Source organism: Chiloscyllium plagiosum, unplaced genomic scaffold, assembly GCF_037043375.1.
Source record: "Chiloscyllium plagiosum isolate Xiang-an unplaced genomic scaffold, Cpla_swu_hap1 HiC_scaffold_11, whole genome shotgun sequence".
Lineage (NCBI taxonomy): Eukaryota > Metazoa > Chordata > Chondrichthyes > Orectolobiformes > Hemiscylliidae > Chiloscyllium > Chiloscyllium plagiosum.
Window position 1 is genome coordinate 46,078,887 of NW_028270149.1, and position 22,534 is coordinate 46,101,420.

General features: G+C 39.9%; 1 protein-coding gene across 5 annotated transcripts in view; it reads left to right on the forward strand.

Annotated features, from left to right (window-relative positions):
* dlg3 (discs, large homolog 3 (Drosophila)) overlaps window positions 1–22,534 on the forward strand; it is a 546,829-nt gene that overhangs the window by 100,016 nt on the left and 424,279 nt on the right. For all 5 annotated transcript variants that reach the window (XM_043704756.2, XM_087992017.1, XM_087992016.1 and 2 more), the window contains one exon: window positions 17,407–17,565. In XM_043704756.2, the coding sequence (XP_043560691.1) occupies window positions 17,407–17,565 (159 nt within the window). The remainder of the gene's footprint in view (window positions 1–17,406; window positions 17,566–22,534) is intronic.

The following is a 22,534-nucleotide window of genomic DNA, read 5'->3' on the forward strand; positions in this document are numbered from 1 at the left end:
TATACCTATTTGTTTTTTTAATCATATCAGTACCAATGGAAAGTAAATGTACTTATTTTGCAGTGGAAAATAGGAGCTCAGTCACTCTTAAAACATTTAAATTATTTGTCACTGTAAACCTTATGCTGCAATGGGGAAAACCAGATAAAATAATAAAATGAGCTTATAGTATTAAAAACATGGCATGCATTTCATGACAGTGCATATTGCTGAATGTCTTAGAAGAGACCAGTCACCCTACTTATAATTCAAACCAGAGGTGATATTTTAAAAGTCACCATGTGTTGCTTGTATTTTTATTCATTCTAATATTTAATATGTCTGCATCTGTAAAAACCTTTAACAACAATCTTATGTACTCTGAATTTGACAGTATGTTGCAGTAAACTGTGTTTAGAATGTTAATTCTTTCATCAGTAAAATTCAAAGAATATGTTTCCATTTTCATTTTGGCTAAGCATGAATGTGGAATATTGCATATTGTCTTCATTAAAGTTGAATAGAATGTATTTTGAATTATAACACATAGTAACTACTGTAGTGCAGCATACATTTGTATTGTTAATTATTCCAGAATGATGACAAAGGCATTAAATGTCATCACCACTGTACTTTGATGGATGGTGCCACACTGATTAAAGAGTCTTGTCACTGGAACTGTCAGTAAATGTAATGAAGAAACGTGGTTCTCATGCTTAATGTTTCAAACATAAATGCAGCAAACTTTGCGCACATATTGGGATTGCTATGTTCATAATTTTGTAAGATCCTAAATGTTGAACGTTGGAAAGAAATCTAAATTAACAAAAATGTACTATTGCCCCAGAATTAAAAGGTTTGTTGATGAACATTTGTTTTCTTATTTTACATATTATTAGCACTTTGAAAGTGACCTTTGAATTTGGTGTGTTTTGTGACAGGGACAACTTTGATTTTAACTTTCTGCCTCAGAAAATGCAGTTTTCAGTTTTTTTTGTTTTCAAAGCTATGACATAGATCTTTTATGGTTCAGATTTTGTTATTAGTGGCAAACAAATGACACTTGTTGGTCATTATACTTAGAGTTGCCAGTGACATTTCTTGTGCATTTATATAGCAATTTATGGTAATTCAAGATAAATTTTAGCTTGATGCTCTTGACGTGAGTTCTGGAACTTGTGCAAAGAAGGAAAACCTCCACAGATCTTTCAAACTAATCAGATTGAAGAACTCTTAATGAGACATGTAGAATCTAAAGCAGGAAGTATAAATTAGAAAATTGAATTAATTATAAAATCACAGACAACAAAATAAAAGAAAATGAAATTAAGAGAGAATGTTAAAAGACTAAAAGAAAAATATTTTTAAAAAAACAACTATCCTAATACTCTAACAATAAGTAAAAACCTGAGGAAGTGAGATTGTCTCTATTGGAGCTAATGATTTGTCAATTGATTTATTTTATATTATAAGGTTTCTCTAGGCTCGCTCCCACTTGGTTCATTCTTCATATCAATGAGTAATTTTACAACATTCATCCACTTCCATATTTACTGGCTATTCTATAATATAATCATCAGCCTCATTCCTCAGAAGGTCAAACTACAAGTGTTCACAATCTGTTACTCTCTTCTTGTCTGACACTGAAACATCTGAATCAGAACAATGAGCAGTTTTGTGCATCTTTAGCATATAAAAATGTTCCTACTTTACAAAACATCAAAACAAAAAAGAATGGGCAGTGAGATATGTTGCACTAATTAGATGTGACCAAAACATGGCCCATAAGATGTATTTTAATTTTTTTTTTAAATTAGACAAAGATATACAAGGATTTAAAGGAGAGAGATGCAGTTCCCAAAGTCGCCTGTCAAAGGCAGGATATAGCAACTACAGTTTTAATTTCCTTTTGAAGATGAACATTCACTTGCAACATTTACCGCACGGATACCTCACAACCTCCGCAGCCAGTACCATTGTGTCAGAAAGTCAGCTTGGCCAGACTGGCTTGGCAGTAGCCAAGATGCAGTAATTTGCAGCCAGGTCCTCACAGATTGGAGGTTCTGTCCATGATCAATTTAAGGATTTATACTGGAGGAACAACAATCATCAACCATTTCTGCTGAAAGCATACATGGAACACCTTATATTTTTTTTAAATTTCAAAAATATACTTTATTATAACATAATTTGATGGTCTGTACAGTTGGTCATGCCATATATATGTAAACATTTGCATACAGAGATCAGAATTTATCATTCATATATACAGGTCTGTACACCTATCAATCATATAGCCATATATTTAGCTGAGGCGTCAGCGGAGCCCAAATGACTGTGTGGGCCCTCGGTTCTTCTTAGGCAGGCAGATGTTACACAGTGGTCTTTCCCCACCGCGCCTTGGCGGCAGCTGCCCAGTCTTCAGCGCATCCCTCAACACATAGTCCTGGACCTTGGAATGTTCCAGTCTGCAACACTCAGTCGCGGTCAACTCCTTCAGCTGGAAGATCAACAGGTTTCGGACCGCCCGGAGAGTAGAGGAATCGTTGAGTTTGATTTCAAGGCACTGATGTAGCTCTCCTTCCTCTGCTTCGTCATCTCCTTCCCCAGACTTCCCCTTTTCTGTAACAGTTGCTACTGATCCTGCAATGTATTGTTGTGTAATATGTAGCAGACCAATGTCAATTTCAGAGAGTTTTTTGGAGGATTTCTCTCAGTGAGCTTTGACAAAATAATTCACATTGCTTACCTCATTATGCATGAACTCGTGCTAATATGCATTTACCAACAGTGGAAGTACTTGCCAAGACTTTACAGAATTTTCTCTGCGAGTACATAGTTAAAGCCAAGCTGTGTATTAGGTCAAATTCTGTCTTTGCAGTAAACACTTGAGGGAAACAATGAGAAAAGCCCTGAGAGCACGGGTGACACTTCATTGGACATAAAATCTCACATTTGCAAATGAATTGCCCTTTTACATGTTTCTGGTCACATGCTTTTTACTAACTAACTCTGTGGATAATTTGGTCAAGTGACTTCTTGATTGAATCACCTTTCCGGAGTATTGTGTTATGTTATGTTATGTTATCTTGTGTAGTTGAATCTGTAACCATGTTTTCTGATTTCTGACTATGGTTGTTAATCATTTTAATCCATTACATTTAAACTCCTACTGCATGCTGGTTAACTTGGTCAAGGTAGCGCTGTGTTTTTTTTAGTGCCCCAGATAGGCGATGCAGGAAAATGTGTCAAGATTTTCTCTACTGTGATTTTATTTTATTTATTTATTGTCACATGTACCTAAGTAAAGTGAAAAGCTTTGTTTATGAGCAGTACATAGTAAGCAAGGACTTGCAGATCATAGAGTGAAAAAAACTTAGATAGAGGCATTCAAGTTTCATCACACAGGGCGTGCACTAGGCAAGATCAACATTAGCAAGATCAGCATTATTGGAAATTAGAACATAGAACATAGAACAATACAGCACAGAACAGGCCCTTCGGCCCACGATGTTGTGCCGAACTTCTAACCTAGATTAAGTACCCATCCATGTACCTATCCAAATGCCGCTTAAAGGTCGCCAATGATTCCGATTCGACCACTCCCACGGGCAGCGCATTCCATGCCCCCACCACTCTCTGGGTAAAGAACCCACCCCTGACATCTCCCCTATACCTTCCACCCTTCACCTTAAAAGAGAGTCTATTGCCAGGAAGAAGCTGTTCCTGAACCTGCTGGTGCGTGTGTTCAAGCTTCTGTACCTTCTGCCTGACGGAAGAGGTTGTAGAAGAGCATTACTGGGGTGGGATGGGTCTTTGATGATGTTGGCAGCCTTTCTGCAGCGACAAGACATGTAAATGGAGTCCATGAATGGCAGGTTGGCTTCCATGATGGTCTGGGCTGTGCACACAACCTTCTGTAGTTTCTTATGGTCTGAGCAGAGCAGTTGCCATACCAGGCCATTATGCACCCAGACAGTATGCTTTCAATGGCTCACCTTTAAAAGTTGGTAACGAACATATTAAATTTTCAGGGCCACCTGAGGAAGAAGAGATGTTGTTGTGCCTTCATGACCATCGCATCTATGAGGGAAGTCTAGGTCAGGTTGTCGGTTTGATGATTATAGAAATGCCATTTGTTCCTTTAACTAAAGAATCACTTATCAGTATTACCCTTTCACTTATCTTCATCCACTCCTGAGCAGCTGGGCTATCTGTAGTACCACAGCCTTGGTTCTTGCTGCATTTCTTCAAGGATTCATTGCTCTCACAGACGTCTAGAATGGAAAACAATTTATGAGCAGGGATTCTGGGGACTCCTGCATGACATTTGGTAGTCACCATTTCTTATACATCTGTTTGTCCCTAACATGGCGCAGATGTTTGCAGGTAAAGGGACGGCTGGAAAATGGGAAACCTTCAGAAACGAGATAACGAGAGTGCAGAGACAGTATATTCCTGCTAGGGTGAAAGGGAAGGCTGGGAATGCTGGATGACTAAAGAAATTGAGGGTTTGGTTAAGAAAAAGAAGGAAGCATATGCCAGGTATAGACAGGATAGATCAAGTGAATCCTTAGAAGAGTATAAAGGCAGTAGGAATATACTTAAGAGAGAAATCAGGAGGGCAAAAAGGGGACATGAGGCAGCTTTGGCAGATAGAGTTAAGGAGAATCCAAAAGGGTAACTAGGGAGAGAATAGGGCCCCTCAAAGATCAGTAAGGCAGCCTTTGTGTGGAGCTGCAGGAGATGGGGCAGATACTAAACGAGTATTTTGCATCAGTAATTATTATGGGAAAAGACATGGGAGATATAGAATGTGGGGAAATAGATGATGAAATCTTGAAAAATGTTCATATTACAGAGGAGGAGGTGCTGAATGTCTTGAAATGCATAGAAGTAGATAAATCTCCAGGACATGATCAGGTGTACCCTAGAACTCTGTGGGAAGTTAGGAAGGTGATTGCTGGGCCCCTTGCTGAGATGTTTGTATCATCGATAGTCACAGGTGACGTGCCAGAAGACTGGAAGTTGGCTAACATGGTGCCACTGTTTACGAAAAGGACAAGCCAGGGAACTATAGACCAGTGAGCCTGACGTCGGTGGGCAAGTTTTTGGAGGGAATCCTGAGGGACAGGATGTACATATATTTGGAAAGGCAAGAACTAATTAGGGATAGTTATCATGGCTTTATGCGTGGGAAATCATGTCTCACAAACCTGATTGAGTTTTTTGAGGAAGTAACAAAGAGGATTGATGAGGGCAGAACACTAGATGTGATCTATATGGACTTCAGTAAGGTGGTTGACAAGGTTCCCCTTGGGAGACTGGTGAGCAAGGTCAGATCTCATGGAATGCAGGGAGAACTATTTAGATACAGAACTGGCTCAAAGGTAGAAGACAGAGGATGGTGGTGGAGGGTTATTTTTCAGACCAGAGGTCTGTGACCAGTGGAGTGCCACAAGGATCGGTGCTGGGTCCACTACTTTTCATCATTTATATAAATGATTTGGATGCGAGCATAAGAGGTACAGTTAGTAAATTTGCAGATGATACCAAATTTGGAGTTGTAGTGGACAGCGAAGAAGGTTACCTCAGATTACAACAGGATCTGGACCAGATGGGTCAATGGGCTGAGAAGTGGCAGATGGAGTTTAGTTTAGGGAAAGCAAATCTTAGCAGGACTTGTACACTTAATGGTAATTTCGTAGGGAGTGTTGCTGAACAAAGAGACCTTGGAGTGCAGATTCATAGCTCCTTGAAAATGGAGTCGCAGGTAGATAGGATAGTGAAGAAGGTGTTTGGTATGTTTTTCTTTATTGGTCAGAGTACTGAGTACAGGAGTTGGGAGGTCATGTTGCAGCTGTATAGGACATTGGTTAGGCCACTGTTGGAATACTGCATGCAATTCTGATTTCCTTCCTATCAGAAAGATGTTGTGAAACTTGAAAGGGTTGCCAGGATTGGAGGTTTTGAGCTATGGGGAGAGGTTGAATAGGCTGGGACTGTCAGAGGCTGAGGGGTGACCTTAGAGGTTTATGAAATCATGGGGGGCATGGATAGGACAAATAGACAAAGTGTTTTCCCTGGGGTCAGGGAGTCCAGAACTAGAGGGCATAGTTTAGGGTGAGAGGGGAAAGATATAAAAGAGACCTAAGCAACTATTTTCACGCAGAGGGTGGTACGTGTATGGAATGAGGAAGTAATGGAGGCCAGTACCATTGCAACATTTAAAAGGCATCTAGATGGATATATGAATAGGAAGAGTTTGGAGGGATATGGGCCAGGTGCTGGCAGGTGGGACTAGATTGAGTTGGGATATCTGGTCGTCGTGGACGAGTTGGACCAAAAGGTCTATTTCTGTGCTGTACATCTCTATGATTCTGTGACTATTTAGTGTGACCACCTCTCTGTATGTGCTATCTATATAGTTCTCTACTTCACCCATGCCTGTCAGCAACACTAGCTATTTCTGGTGCTCTGAAACCTGGAGCTAAAGCTTGTGCAGCTGGTGACACTTCCTTAATATTGGCTTCTCTAGTTCACAAGAATTCTCCATGACTACCCATATGCCACAGGACAGGCATTCCACTTGGCTGAGTTGCCCTGTCAGACCTCAATTTATACTTTTATATTTAATGTTACTCACTGTAACTTTAATTACTTAACTTACTTTAACCTTACTGTTTAGTACGAAATAAAGTCTGGATATTCGTGAGAAAGAGAACTTCCACGACTTTCCCATAGTATTACTCTTAGAAATGTTTCTTCTTCTCTTCTTGCTGGTTTCATTGGTTTCTGTTACTATCTATCACACAGTGACTGTCTCCCTATTGTTGAGACCGCCTGGCAACCAGTGCTCATGCTGCAGGGCAAGACACTTTTGTATTTTGGCCAAAGTAAACGTAATGCAATTTTGATCGTTGTCAACACGAGCTGTTCTGGGACTGTAACACTACTGTCTGTTCAGCTGTCACTTCTTCCTTTGCTTGATGCCCTATTTGATATGAGCTGTTTTTACCACTTGAGGCAGTTAGGTAGGATGAGTTGCATCACCTCTCTCTCTTATCATTAACTAGCCAATAGAGAATGCCCTCCTCCTCCCTGATCCTCATCCAAAACCTCAAAAGCTTCCGTGCCTATTTTAACTCCTTTGATTTGGAATGCAGATGTAATATCAGTCACAATACTTCCAAATGGAGAGGGGTATGTACTATCTTGTGGTCAGTCTTCTGACCAAAGCATCAGCATTTGCATTACTCTGGAATGCACTGCTTGGATGTATGATGGAGGCAAGGTCAACTGAGTTATTCTGGATGATAGTGGATGATTATTTAAAGAGTAACAATGTGCAGTTCATAAGGAAAAGACAGGAGATTGGCACTAAGTTAAAATGTTCAGATAACTGGTGTAGAGACAATGGACTGAATGGCCTCCTATAATGTAGCACTCTGTGATTCTGTGACTTTTGCGTGACGACTACCTGATCTGGAATTGAAACTGAGCAAGTTCAGCAACACACTGTGTCTTTGTTGTTCCAAGCTTGGCACACATTTGAAATTTATCAAGTGGTTTATTGTCTGTAAACACTTCAAACTCTGCACGGATCAGAAGGTCACTGAACTTCTGGGAAATATCCACCTTTATGTAAGCAGTTCAAGTTTCATACTGGAGTAATCCTGTATATTCCCCTCAGTCAGTTTAGGAATCCAACTGGCTCTTAAATCTGTGACAGCACCATTCCTAGACCAAGGAATCTGGCATTGGTTTACAGTTTGAAAAGGGATTGGAATTCCAGATAGCTAAAAAGAGATGATAAGAGAGAAAAACGAGAGTGCAAAAGGAGTCTTCACATGTTGGGGTTCAACTTAGTGCAATGTTCCATGAAGTAACAGTTCTTGAACATGCTTTCCTTCTCTGATTTCCTATCCCTAACCTCTTAAAGAACAAATTAATTTTTGAATTCAAGTGCAAGTAACCAACCTCGTTACTCATCTCATCTCAGTGTGACACCTGTGACTGCATATTATCTGCCAATGCCTTGAAGTCTGGGTTGTAATTTGAGATGTTAGCCACACACAGTCTGTCACATGGCTACTTGGGAGGAAGGGGTGACACTTGGGCTTGATTAGCTTAGAAGAATATGTCTCACAGAAGTATGTGGAGCCAGAGTGACTTTCATGTTAAAAGCACAGGATGATGGGCCAGGTATTTTTCTCTATGTTTACAAATCAACAAAAATTACTGTTCCTTGATGTGACTTCCAGCTCAATATCGTTTTGTGTAGTAACTATCTCCATATCAACCCTACTGCTTTGTAAATCAAACACCTGATGGAGTTTGGGAGCCAACCTACCAATGTTTACTTAAAAGAGACAAACATGTGATTTGTTCCATAAAATTTAATTTCTGAAATCACCTATTTAATTCCTCTGCTAAAGTTATCAGGTGTGCACAGAATTGTTCTGGGTGAAACCATTTTCTTTGTCTTTGACATTTTTTTCTATGATTTTCTCCAGATGTAGGAAGTGTTGCAACATTTTACTCTTGAAATGAAATGACCACAGACCATTTTTAATTTATGTTAGTTCACAATGTTGATCATATGTGCTAAGTCTCTGTCCTTTCCCTGTAGTTCAAGTTCAGCTCGTTCAGTTTTGACGTTGTATCTGTAATGAGCCTGAAGTTGAGCAACCACACACTGAGGCAGCCCATTGCCTACTTCATTCCTTGATTTGAGAAAAGTCTTGATTTCCAGCATCAGATCTAAACATCTTTGAGGGACCTTCCCTCGGCTTAACCATCTCGCATCAGCGTAGAGGATTGACCCACTTTAGGGAACATTGAGTTTATCGAGTAAGGATTTAAACCAAGCAGTAGTGAAGAGCTCTTGCTCAAATTGAATTCACAGTCTAAGCAGTAATTCTTATAATGTGAGAAAAACCCACAACGGTACTTGCTAATGCTTATTGGAGGATTATATAATGGAAATTGACAAAAGGAGAAACTGGGATCATTCTTGCAAAAGGCAAAAAATGGCAATTATTTCGTTACTAGGCTTTAAACTGAAAAGTAAATCTGTGCCTTGTTTCAATAGGTTGATGCTGTGCCGTATGATAGATGTATTTTTACTGCACTAAATGTTATTGGGCTCTGTCTTGCAAATGTACATCGGTCAGCACTGTGTCAATGTTAGGTTGAATCATAGTACTTCTCCCATGGAGTAAGTGTTATTGCACATTCAAAATTGAAGAAAACTTTATTTGAGAACTCCAGGATGCTCCTTAGTCAACACTTTCCAAATTTGCCAATTCTATCATCCAGAAGGATGGGAATAGCAGATTCATGGGAATACCACCATCTGCACGTTCGCCTCCAGACCAAACACCATCTTGACTTGGAACCATAACACTGTTCATTCATTGTTGATGGGTCAAAATCCTGGAACTCCCATACAATCAGTGCTGTGCTGTTGCTACATAAGATCTGCAGTTTTTAGATCAGAGTGGTGCTGGAAAAGCACAGCAGGTCAGGGAGCATCTGAGGAGCAGGAAAATCGACGTTTCAGGCAAAAGCCCAGAAACATCGATTTTTCTGCTCCTCAGATGCTGCCTGACCTGCTGTGCTTTTCCAGCACCACTCTGATCTAAACTCTGGTTTCCAGCATCTGCAGTCCACACTTTTGCCTACATAAAACTGCAGAGCATTCGAGAAGGTGGATCACTACTGGTTTCTCCAGAGTAATTAAGTATGCCTAAAAGACGATGGCCTAGCAAGGATCCTTTATCCAAGATGAATAAAACAAATCCACCAGTCCCCATGCATGTAGGAGAAAATGCACTTTATCTCACTGCCCAATTCAGGTTAAAAAAATAGGAACACCAGATTTTGTCATTAACAAGGAAATCATTTTTATTGTAATCATTGGTTTTTATCCAATGGCAAGTAAGAAACATGAATTGCTAACTTAGAATTCCATAGCTTTCAGAACCAATGCTTCCAAATAAACCTGTTGGACTATAACCAGGTGTTGTGTGATTTTTAACTTTATACACCCCAGTCCAACACCGGCATCTCCAAATTATAATTCTATAACCTTAACCTCTACCCCTTTTAAAAATTCATAAACACTTACAGACACAAAAATGGAAGATGAAACAGAAATATTGTGGGTAGGGAAGGAAGAAGCAGACTTAGGAGCTTTCTCTTTGCAGTCTACATGTTTCTCTGCTCTATTATCCACTTACAAGGCTGTAGCCACTTGCCCAGGACTCACTAAGGAGTTGTTACCATGTTAAGCCATGCTGATTAAAAAAAAAACAATGACTGTCACTGAGCAAACCAGCCCTAAACACACATCCATGGAACTGAGATGTCTAGCATTCTTTCCCACTGCGTGAAAAAGGCAAATTTGTAGGTATAACACACAATGAGGTCCAGAAGCATTTTGTTTTAAAACTGCAACATTGTCTTCCACAGTTTCCTTGGTTTAAAACAGTATCTTTTTCAATTTATGAGTCCACTGTCCAAAAACAATCCTATCTCTTTGCACAATACCAGGTCTAGTATAGCCTGCTCTCTTGTTAACTCGAGTACATGCTTTTCTAAGTAAAATTATCCTGAAACATTCTATAAAATCTTTAGATAGGTTATGTTTGGACATATGATTTTTCCATTCTATATGTAGATTGAAGCCCTCCATGATTATCATCCTACCTTCCTGACAAGCTTCCATTATGTCTTCCTTCGTCTTCCTTCCTTCTGTGTAGTTACTGTTCAGGCTTGCACACCACTCCCACAAGCGGTTTCCTGGCTTTATCATTTCTGTACCCAAACTGCTTCTACATCATGGATTCATGTGCTGTGGCTGCTACTGTTTCTGCGATCTTACTAAGAAGTGATGATGTCCTTTAGAGACAAGAAATCAGCGGAGTAAATGGATTTGAATACCATGTAAAAAATCAAAGGCAAATAGAATATCGACGTGCATCTTAAACAGATGAGGATAGCTTATAGAAGAGTACAGCTGGATTCCAAAGCAGTGAAAATTAATGCTATGATTCTATAAAGCTCTGGTTAATACTATTTTACAGTTAGTTTAGGTGGCACATCTCAAAAAGGCCTTGGACTGGAGATTCGCAGAATGATAAGACCATATGACCATAAGAGATAGGAGCAGTAGTAAGGCCACTGTGCCATTCAATAGGAATATGGGTGATTTGACACTCTTCACTTCCACTTACCTGCATGCTCCCATAACACTTATTCCCCTATTTATCTCACCTTAAATGGGACTCACCCCACCCCACTTCCACTACCGTACAGCTGCCTGTGGAAAAGAATTCCAAAGTCTCACAAATCTCTGAGACGAAATTCCTCCTCATCTCAGATTTTAATTGGTACCCTTATTTCAGAGACTATGTCTGTGCTCTTAGACTATCCCATGAGGGGAAAATCCTCTCAGTACTTACCTTATCAAACCCTTTAGTAATCCTATATGTTTCAGTGAGATCACCTTTCATTCTTCTAAATTCCAATGAGTAGAGTTCCAACCAGTGTTCATAACACAGTTCTCCATATTAGGGATCATCCTAGTGAACCTTCTCTGAACTTCCTCCAATGAAATAATATCTTTTCTTAAATAAGGGGACCAAAACTGCTCACAATACTCCAGATGTGGTCTCACCAGCACCGTACAATAGCAGTAAGACTTCCCTATTTTTATTCTCCAACCCCCCTTGAAATAAGGGCCAACTTCCATTAGCCTTCCTGATTATGTGCTGCACCTGTGTGCCAGCTTTCTGAGTTTTGTGCACAAGTGTCTGAAGTCCCCTTGTCTAGCAGTTCTCTGCAGTTTTTCTCCATTTAATTATAACATTTTTTTTGTTTTCACTTCCAAAATGAACAGTTTTACATTTTCCCATATTATTGTCCAACTTTTTGCCCATTTAACTTCTCAGTGTGTCTCTGTATACTCTTTGTATCTCTCTTGTAATCTGCCTTTCCACCTAATTTTTAAATGTCTGCAAATTTGCCTACAGTACATTTACCTCTTTTTTCCAAGTCATTAATATATATTGTAAACAGTTGCAGTGTCAGAACTGAATCCTGTGGAACCCCACTGGTTACAGGTTGCCAACCTGAGAAAGAATTCCTTATCCTTACTTGCTCTTCTCTGCTCATTAGTGAATTCTATATCTATGCCAATATACTGCCTCTAATACTGTGGGTTCTTATGATGTAACTTTTTGTAACATACCTTGTCAAATGTCTTCTGGAAGTCCAAATACAGCACACCTACTGGTTCCCCTCTACCCACTATGGTTGTGACTTCCTGAAAAACTTGAATAAATTAATCAGACATAATTTCCCTTTCATGAAGCCATGCTGAATCTGCTCAATTAGATTTTAATTTTCTAAATATTCTGTTATTACCTCCTTAATGATTGATTCTAATACTTTTTAAATAATAGATGTTAGGCTAAAAAGCCAAAAGTTACCTGCTTTTTGGCTCCCTGCCTTTTTGAATGTGGGTACCACATTGGCAGTTCTTCAAATCCTTTGGTACTTCTCCAGAATCCAAGGATTTTGGGAAAGTTACAAGTAATATATCTCTTTAGTTATTTCTTTTAGGACCTAAGGATGTAAGCCATTGGGGATGGGCACCTAACTGCCTTTAGCCCCTTTAGTTTGTCTAACATTATTTCTTTCATGATAATAATGATATCAGGGCTTGTGGGATTAAACTACAAGGACAGCTTGTATTCACTTTAAGATTTATGTAAGATTGAGGGATAATCTAATTGAGGTGATGGAAAGTTTGATAGCTTCTGTATATTTCTCCTCTTTCCTTTGATGAGGAAATCCAGAACAGATTTAGAACTTCCAGGTAAGGGTTGAAAATTTCAATGACACTAAGCTACCTTATGGGCTTTGGTGCTGAGTAATTAAATAATTTAATACAATGTGAGGAAGAGGTGATTGCAAATAGCAACTATTGTTCATTGTTACATGGTGTAATTAATGGGGAAGCAAAGGATCAATGATTGGACCCCAGCTATTTATTACATGTATTAATGATTTAGATGAGGGAACTAAATGTAATATTGGAGGAGAAAGTGAGGACTGCAGATGCTGGAGAGCAGAGTTGAAAATGTGTTGCTGGAAAAGCGCAGCAGGTCAGGCAGCATCCAAGGAGCAGGAGAATCGGCGTTTCGGGCATGAGCCCTTCTTCAGGAATGAGGGCCTCATTCCTGAAGAAGGGCTCTTGCCCGAAATGTCGATTCTCCTGTTCCTTGGATGCTGCCTGACCTGCTGCGCTTTTCCAGCAACACATTTTCAGCTCTAAATGTAATATTGCCAGGTTTGCAGAAAACATGACTCAGCATAATATAGTAAAGGAACCAGGACAGAAAGAGTTCAGCCATCTAACAATTCAAGGGAGTGAGGTGAAGCTGGGTGACCTCTACTTTAATATCAGGAGTATTATCGGTAAGACAGATGAGTTAAGATGAGATGCATGGAATTGTGATATTGTTGTCATTACAGAGACATAGTTGAGGTAGAGGCAGGACTGGCAGCTCGATATTCTGGGGAAAAGGATCTTCAGTGGAGGATAGTATTGCATTATTAGTTAAGGAGTCTGTTACTGCAGTCAGGAGGGACAATGTTTTGAAAGGGTTTTCAAAATGAGGCTTTGTGAGTAGAGGCTAGGAATCAAAAGGGGACTAGCACATTGCTGGCAGTATATTATAAGTCCCTACACAGTCACTAGACAATAGAGGAGCAGATATGTAGACAATTCGCTTAGGTATGTAATAATAATAGGGTAATTATATTCAATGATTTTAACTTCCTGAATGTTAATTGGGATAGTCATCATGTAAAGGCTTTAGGGGGCAGATTTTTTGATATGTATTCAGATGTTTTTCAGTCAACACGTAAAAGGTCCAATAGGGATTGGCACAGTGTTGGACCTAAGCTACTTTATGGGCTTTGGTGCTGAGTAATTAAAGAATTTAATACAATGTGAGGAAGAGGTAATTGGAAATAGCAACTATTGTTCATTGTTACATGGTGGTCAATTGGTCAAGGTGGTAGTTGGGGAACTTTTTAGTGATAGCAATCACTACACTGTATGTTTTAGGTTTGTTATGGAAGAGCAAAGAGATGATATGCAATAAATGGTTTTGGATTGAGGGAAGGCAGATTTTATTGAAATATGACAATATCTGGCCAAAGTAGACTGGGAAACTCTATAGCAGAACAATCTGAGATGTTTAAAAAGGAAATGGGGAGAGTACAGGCACAACATATTCCTTTTTGGGTGACCTATTTATCTAGGAATATTCAGGACTGAATAAGAAAGAGAAGAGGCTTTTAGCAGGTGCATCAAGAATGCTATTAAGCAGCACCTGCTCATCAATAGCCTGCTCAGAGATACCCAGTTTGGATTCCGCTAGGGCCACTCAGCTCCTGACCTCGTTACAGCCTTGGTTCAAACATGGACAAATGTGCTGAATTCCAGAGATAAGAGTGACAGCTCTTGTCATTAATGCAGCATTCAACCAAGGTATCCACTTTACTGGCAAAAACAGGAAGGTAGATTATTGTCTGAATGGTGCTAGATTGTGAAATAAACAGATGCAATAACACCCGGGTCTTCTTGTACACCAGTCACTGAAAGTAAGCATGCAGGTGCAGCGGGTGATGAAGAAGGCAAATGGTGTGTTGGACTTGATGACAAGAGGATTTGAGTACAGGAGCAAGAATATCTTGCTACAATTGTGTATGGTCTTGGTGAGAGCATACCTCCTGGAGTATAGTGTGCAGTTATGGTTTCCTTATCTGAAGGAAGATTTTCTGGCTATTGAGAGAGTGTAACAAAGGCTTACCAGTCTGATTCCTGGGATGGCAGGACCAATGTATGAAGAGAGATTGGTTTGATTAGGACTATACAGAGGAACCTTGATTATCTGAATGAGATGGGCGGGCACTATTTCGTTCAGATAATTGATTGTTCGGATAATTGATTTCCTCTGGGGTTCAGAATTTTCTGTGAAGTCTGCTCCCCTTTCAGGACACTAGACAAAAGCACACGGTGCTTGAGACCCCACCCACCGCGCACTCCCCAACTCTGCCTGCTCCCAACCCCGTCTGCTCACACCCGGCCCCCACCCGAACCCAACCTGTCCACTCCCACCCCTCACCTCGCACGCCCCAACCCCGTCTGCTCCCATCCTGCCCATCCAATCTCACCACGCCCACCCCAACCCCGTCCAACATTGCCACACCGTCCATCCTCACCCACCATCCGAACACCCGTCCGCACCCTCTTCCCCCTGCCCCCCCACCCCGGGGCAGCCGGATTGTACACCAACAGTAAGACTGCTGCTGCCTTTGTGGGGTAAGTCTCCAAATAGTGCACACATGCGTGCTCATTCACTCTCTCACACACACACACACACACCTGTTTGACAGGTTCCACCTCTGCCCTGTATGGGACAATGTTGGACAGATTATCTGGGGAAGGGGGGGTTTAGGGTTCACCCATGTGTAGAACTCCAGGGAAATGTGGGGGGAGAAAGAAGGGGAGGACAGGAGGTCAGTCATTTCGACACAGTGCCTGGGCTTCCATTGATGTCCAGGACTGTTCTTGGCAGCATTTCAGTGAGTCGAGTTAGTTTTTAATCATTGTACCTGTAAACAAAAGACGCGATCAGGGTTGAAACAGCTCTTTGACATTATGTTTCTATCAGGATCTTGAGATCCCCTTTGGATAATCTGGTATTCAGATAATTGATTTTTGGATAATCAAGGTTCCTTGTTATTCACTTGAGTTTTGAAGATTGAGGGAGATCTCAGAAACCTGTGAAATTCTAACTGGACTAGACAAGATAAATGGAGGAAGGCTGTTCCTGATGATGAGAGAGTCAAAACCAGGGATCACCTCAGAAGAAAATGGGGTCGGCCATTTAAGATTCAGATGAGAAGGAATTTCTTTGCTCAGAGAGTGGAATTTTCTATTACAGAATGTGGTTGAGGCCAAAACATTGAATGTTTACAAGGAGTAGTTAGATATGGTTCTTAGTGCTAAATAGATGCAAGGGTATGGAGCAAAAATGGGAACTAGGTACTGAGATGGATGAGCGGCCATGATTATATTGAATGATGGAGCAGGCTCAAAGGGCCACATAGCCTATGCCTTGCTCCTATTTTCTATGTTTCTATGTGGCAGACTCATACCTTGCTTGATTTGATTAGGTAATTCAGTTCCACATCATTATATTTGGGCTTAGCACTGAATATCCTGACCAATTCAAGGGAGGCTTTGCCTTGAACAGAATATCACAGCTACCTGATGAAGGAGCAGTGCTCCGAAAGCAAGTACTTCCAAATAAACCTCTTGGACTATAGCCTGGTGTTGTGTGATTTTTAACTTTGACAGAATAATACTTCATGCAAAAAAGTCTCTTCTCTCCTGTTGAACTTAGTTTCATCAAAAATTATGATGGTGTTTGGCTCTTTCTACGAGGTTCTATCCTTATATCCAAACTCCCAATAGACAATAATCTAATGAAACCATTTGATTTCATTTAAGCTTTATTGTCGTGTGTACTCAAGTACAGAAGAACAGGAGTACAGAGAAAAGTGTACAATGTTGCCACACACGGTGCCATCTTCGGTACGAAGATACCAAGATGCAAAACTTAGGTACAAGTAGTAACATAGAGAAACAAAATTCAAAGAAAAGCATTACCATTGTTCTTAGTATAGGTAGAAAAATAAAGAAATAAAGTTAAAAGTTAACATTACAGTCCTTCCTACAATTAAGTGGAAAAATAAAGGACTAAAGCTATAAGTTCAACAATATTTCTTAAATGCACTCCCTGCAAGGTCTTCTCTGCTTTGGCCCGCTGTCTGGGACACCTTGGGACTCCTGCTCTCGATGCTGCAGATGCCAGGGGTCCTCCCTCACTGACACTTTGGGCTCGTTCTAACTACATTGGGCTCAGATCCACAGTCGCCTCCCCGCACCGGACTTCCAGCCGATGCTGCTCCAGGCCCCCAGCTGCTCCACGTACTGAATCTCCAGCTGACACACCTCAGGCCTACGGCCATTGCCATTGTTTGTGACGCATTTCTAATGTTTAGGACAAGAGATTATAGAAAATCAGCAGTCATGATGTAGAAAACATCACTTCCTGTAGGGCTACTTTTTAACTGGCTAATTTAAATTCAATGAGAATTTTCTACATTTAGCTTCATGAAGAAACCAACTTATAATTATAAAAATATAAAATTATTAATTGTTTGGCTTAAAGCCTAATTTTATTTTGTTTGAAATATTGTGGGCCTATATCTAGAACTGTTAAGGTTTTTATATTTACAAAATCTAATTAACACCTATGTGTTCATATTTTTATATAGAGATGTATCTACAATGATGGTGACATCATCAACCATCATCCTCCTAACCAGATTCACAGTGAAGATATTCCCAAACTCATACAGATAAAGGAGACAAATATAGTTGAAGTTGAGAATATTTGTAGCTATGTATCACCCATCCATACATCCTGTCCGGAGGTCAGTGTCACATTTTCTTTTATGCATGTGTTATAATCAAATTTTGGAGAGTAACATGGGACGTGGCAGTACAGTGATAAGATATTGTTCTTTTACCAATTGGATCTAGGTTCAATGAAGCCCAGATGCAAGTGATAAAATCTTCGTAACATGTCTTTTTGGTACAAGTCTAAATCTGGATTTCTTATGAGGAACAAAGCTATTACATTACTGCAGTAAAAGATTGTGTTAATGGCACTTGTTTGACCAGTGTAAACATTATTCTGGATCTTTACCCTCTTCATCTTACCTAAGATGGTGGGCAAGGTTTAAGTGACTTTGCAGAAGGACATATGATTCATCAAGGACCAGAAAAGGTCACTGGGTTCATTGAAGCTTAATGCTCCAGTATCTTTAATACTTTTTTGCAACCAACATGGTTTTGAGCATTTTATGTTTTTTGCCCACAATATTCTACTGGCAGATTATTCCATATAATTTTCAGCTTTCAGTTGTTAACAACAAATTTAATTCTTTAAATTTAAATTTAATCTGGCCCACTATATCTTTTTTCTCATTAGTCAATGGGCAAAGTGCTGCAATGGTTTGCTGACCAGGAAACACTCCTGCTCATATCACTTGCCAGCAGATGTAATGGAAGGATTTTTGTGGTAATATCAACCTGCTTGGCTATATCACACATACACCTTCCATAGCCTACAAGTCATCGCGTGGACTCAAAACTGGAAAATCTGGCTGAGATATACGTATGACACTATGTTGTCAGGAAACCTCAGTTTGGTTCTGATTTACAGGAGGATTTTAGGTTTACCATCAATGTTTTTATTAAGATCTTGTTCAATTGAATCTTGATACATCATACTATTCAGAAAGTGTTACATAATTGCTTAGCTGATTGCAATTAAATTGTTACTTTATAAGCAAAAAAACCTGTTTAAAAAAGTCATGTTATTATAGCATTGATTTAGAAAACCAGGAGGCACATGTGATTTATAGTCCACATTGCTGGTCAATATTGACCAATCCTAATCCTTATTCAATGATCTATATTTTAGCTATAGCAAAAGTATTGAAATGAAAAATACCAATGTGCCAACTGAGATTTAGTGATAAAGCAGGACAGTCTAAGTTATATGGAATGTTGTATTGATTTTAATCGTTAATGTGACTTTGTAGCAACTATATGCGTAAATTAAGAATGTGTTTCAGACTATTATTGAGAAATATCCACTGTGAGGCACTTACGTAAAAAGAAGAGTAACATTGACAGTTTTCCTTTAAAATGAGAGAGATGCCAGCATGCTTCATGCATACTGTCCACATGTGACTGCTTGGTGCAAATCAATTGTAGCCCTAACTTTGCAAGTTGGCCCTGTGGAAAACTAGAAAACTTCCATTCACAGCTAGCAATTCACTGGTAATGTTGCTTGTGGCTATTGCCCTTTAGAACCATCTGCTGGCAGAATCTGTGAATTAAACACAAAATCAAGACTTGAAATAAGTTAAGAAATACAACTGGCAGAGTATCTAGAAAATGTTGCTGTCACTTTCAGGTGTCATCAAGCTGCAATGTATTAAATAAACTAGAAATGTTTAGGATTAGAAAGGTCACAGTGGCTAGTAGTCCCATAGTTCAGAAGGTCCTATATACAAATGTTATGAATACCCATTCCACTGGTAGGATCTCACATACAGTGTATATAAAAAGGCGCAGGTGTAATGTTATTATTTTCTGATACAACATGGAGGAAAATTTACATAATTTTCAGCTATGCATAGCTGATGCAAATGTCCCTGCAAGGTTTCTTGCAAAATTTATCCTCATCTCTTGCAATCCTCAATCTTCCTTTCACTAAGAATCTGTCTACTGCCTTCTTGAACTTGTCAACATTCTGCTTCCACATAAACTATTTATTCAACTTGCCCTCTTTTGAGTATGTCCATACTTTCTGCTTTATTTGCATTGACCCTAGCAAAGTTGCTTGCCAGTTCTAATCACACATCAACTATTTTTCTCACTTAATATATACATTAAACTATGAATTCCCTAAATCAGAATTAGTATCTTTTTTTGATGATTTGCTTCATATATCCACATATTATGAGGCAAATACATCTTTTAATTGTTAATCTTGCACAAGACTTCTAAAATTTGTAGTTCTCTTCCGAAGATCCAAGTTGTTAGTCATTATGCATTATGAATGCTCTGTCACGCTTCATTGCTTAAAATAACTTCAAGTCATTTAGTCTTTCTTCATCACTCACTTCTGAGGGATTGGTACCATTCTTGTTACTCTTCTGTGAATTTTTTAGGTTTGGTGATAAAATTATACATCAAGACATAAGGCAAAATTGTCACACATAAGACCCAATACTTCAGTTATGAGACAGAACAACAGCAGAAAAAGAAATAAAGAAGTAAATCCCAAATTCTGGATCCCATTGCCTCTTGGAAATTGAGCAGTAAAATTGTGCTAAAAAAAAAATGGCAATTGCGAATTGTCGTGTATAGTCACATGATGACCCATGACCGAAACCTCAACTTGAATAGATGTCACCCTCAAGTCAAATGCCAGTCAATGGCTACCTTATCTTAACTGCCTCATTAAATTGTATAAAAACAAAGAATTGAATGATAGGCAATAAATGTGTATCTAATCAGTGATCACCACATCACTTAAATAAATTTTTACAAAGCCTCTCAAACCTGTTCTACCATTTCTTGAAATCATGGTTGATCTGCGTTCTGCCTCCATGTATATGCCTTTGCTTAATCACTTAATACTTTTGGCTAATGACAAAATATCATTCCCACGTTTAAAGTGAGCAATCAATCTAGTATCAATTGTCGTTTATGAAAGGTAGTTTCAAATTCATAACTTTGTGTGCAGATATGTGTCCTAATTTTACTCCTGAAAAGTCTGGCTCCTATACTGTGTTCCATAGTGCACAACTTTCCAAGCAATAAAAATGCTTCTGTCTTCCCTACTTGTTCCTTTTAAAAGCTTAAAGCTTGGCTAAGTCACTCCTTAACCTTCCAAATTCCAGAAAATATCATTTTAGTTTGTGTCCCTCCCTTTCTTGACCTCTCCATTTCCATCTCCGGCAACAGTTTCCGGATGGACATTTACTATAAACCCACAGACTCCCATAACTACCCATACTGCACCTCCTCCCACCCAGTATCCTGCAAGAGCTCCATCCCGTTTTCCCAGTTCCTCCACCTCCACCGCATCTGCTCGGACAAGGAGACATTCCACTCCCAAGTATCCCAGATATCCACCTACTTTAAACAATGTGCTTTCTCCCCCTTCCGGGCAGCCCTCCACTGCACCTCCTGCATTCCCTACTCCACTGCTTTAAACCACCCCCTCTCCAAACGCAATAAAGGCAGAGTCCTCCTTGTCCTCACCTACCACCCCAACAATCTCCGCAACTCATGTATCATCCTCAAACACTTCCACCAACTCCAGTTAGACCCCACCACTAAAAATATGTTCCCCTCCCCACCCCTCTCTGCTTCCATAAGGACAATTCCCTTCATCAATCCTTGGTTCACGCCACTCTCCCCACCAACACACCCGAACCCCAGGTACCTTTCACTGCAACTGTAAAAGATGCAAAGCCTGCCAACACATCATTCCCCTCATCTCCATCCAGGGCCGCAAACAGTCCTTCCAGGTGAGACAGAGGTTCAACTGCCTCTCTTCCAATCTAGTTTACTTTATTTGGTGCTCCTGATGTGGTTTTCTCTACTTGGTGAGACCAAATGTAAACTAAGGGCATGTTTCACTAAGCATCTCAGCCAGGCCTGCAGGGGCCTACCTGAGCTTCCAGTCAACACCCATTCAATTCCCCTTCCCACTCCCTTTCTTGTCCATCCTTGACCTCTTCCATTGCCACAGCAAATCAGACCACAAATTGGAGGAACAACACATCGTCTTCCACCTGTGCGGCCTACAGTCCGGAGGACTAAACATTGAGTTCTCCCAATTTCAAATAACATCCCTTCCCATTCCCTGACTCCCTTTCTAGCCTCTCCCCCACCCTCCCATTCCTCTGATCGACCCTTCCTTTCAGCTACCAACCAGATTCATTCCTCTCATCGACCAACCAAGGGGTTGCCCTCTCTACCTGTGTTCACCTATCACTACATCATCACTCCACCCCTTTCCCCATCTATACCCTCCCCCACCCAGGCCCCTATTATCTGCAGCTGCCCTTACACCCACCCCAGTCCTGAAGAAGGGTTACATCTGAAACGTTGACTTCTCCATCTTCTCCCAGTCTCCTGCTTGTCATTCTTGCTATTTAATCCTTGATGCTCAGAATCATTTTTGGTAACAATAAAGATATTACAAAAAGAGTTTGACGAGTTTGCACCTTGGTTCAGTTTGAACCTGCTATATTGAAATTTGAAAGAGACCTACAAATGTCAGTTGACATTGCTTACCAGACCCCAGCAGGAGATAACAATTAGCAAAACAAATAGAACACTAGAGCTAACTTCAAAATAAAGTGAATCTGAAGCTACATATCACTTTTTCTCCTTTATTTACTTATGGACATCACGAGCAAGGCTGCATTTGTTGGTTATCTCTAATTGCTTTTAAAATAAGTAGCATGCTCAGCCATTTCAAAGAACAGTTAAGAGTCAACCACATTGCTATGGGCCAGATCAGGCATGGATGGCAGATTTTCTTTCCATAAGGATATCAGTGAACCAGAAGGACCTTCACAACAATCAGTTATTTTATGATCACTATTGCTAAGACTTACAGGCAGTTTCCTGGTTCCGAACAGTTTCCTCTCTGGATTCATTTGCAAGTTGATTTGTATGCAAGTTAGAACACAATGCAGAACAACGTAAAGGAGCCATTCATAAGTACAGGAAATCTTTGTATGTCGGGTCTTTAAAATTGCACCTCTGTATGACATCACCTTTGTAAGAATGAGCCTTCATAAGTCA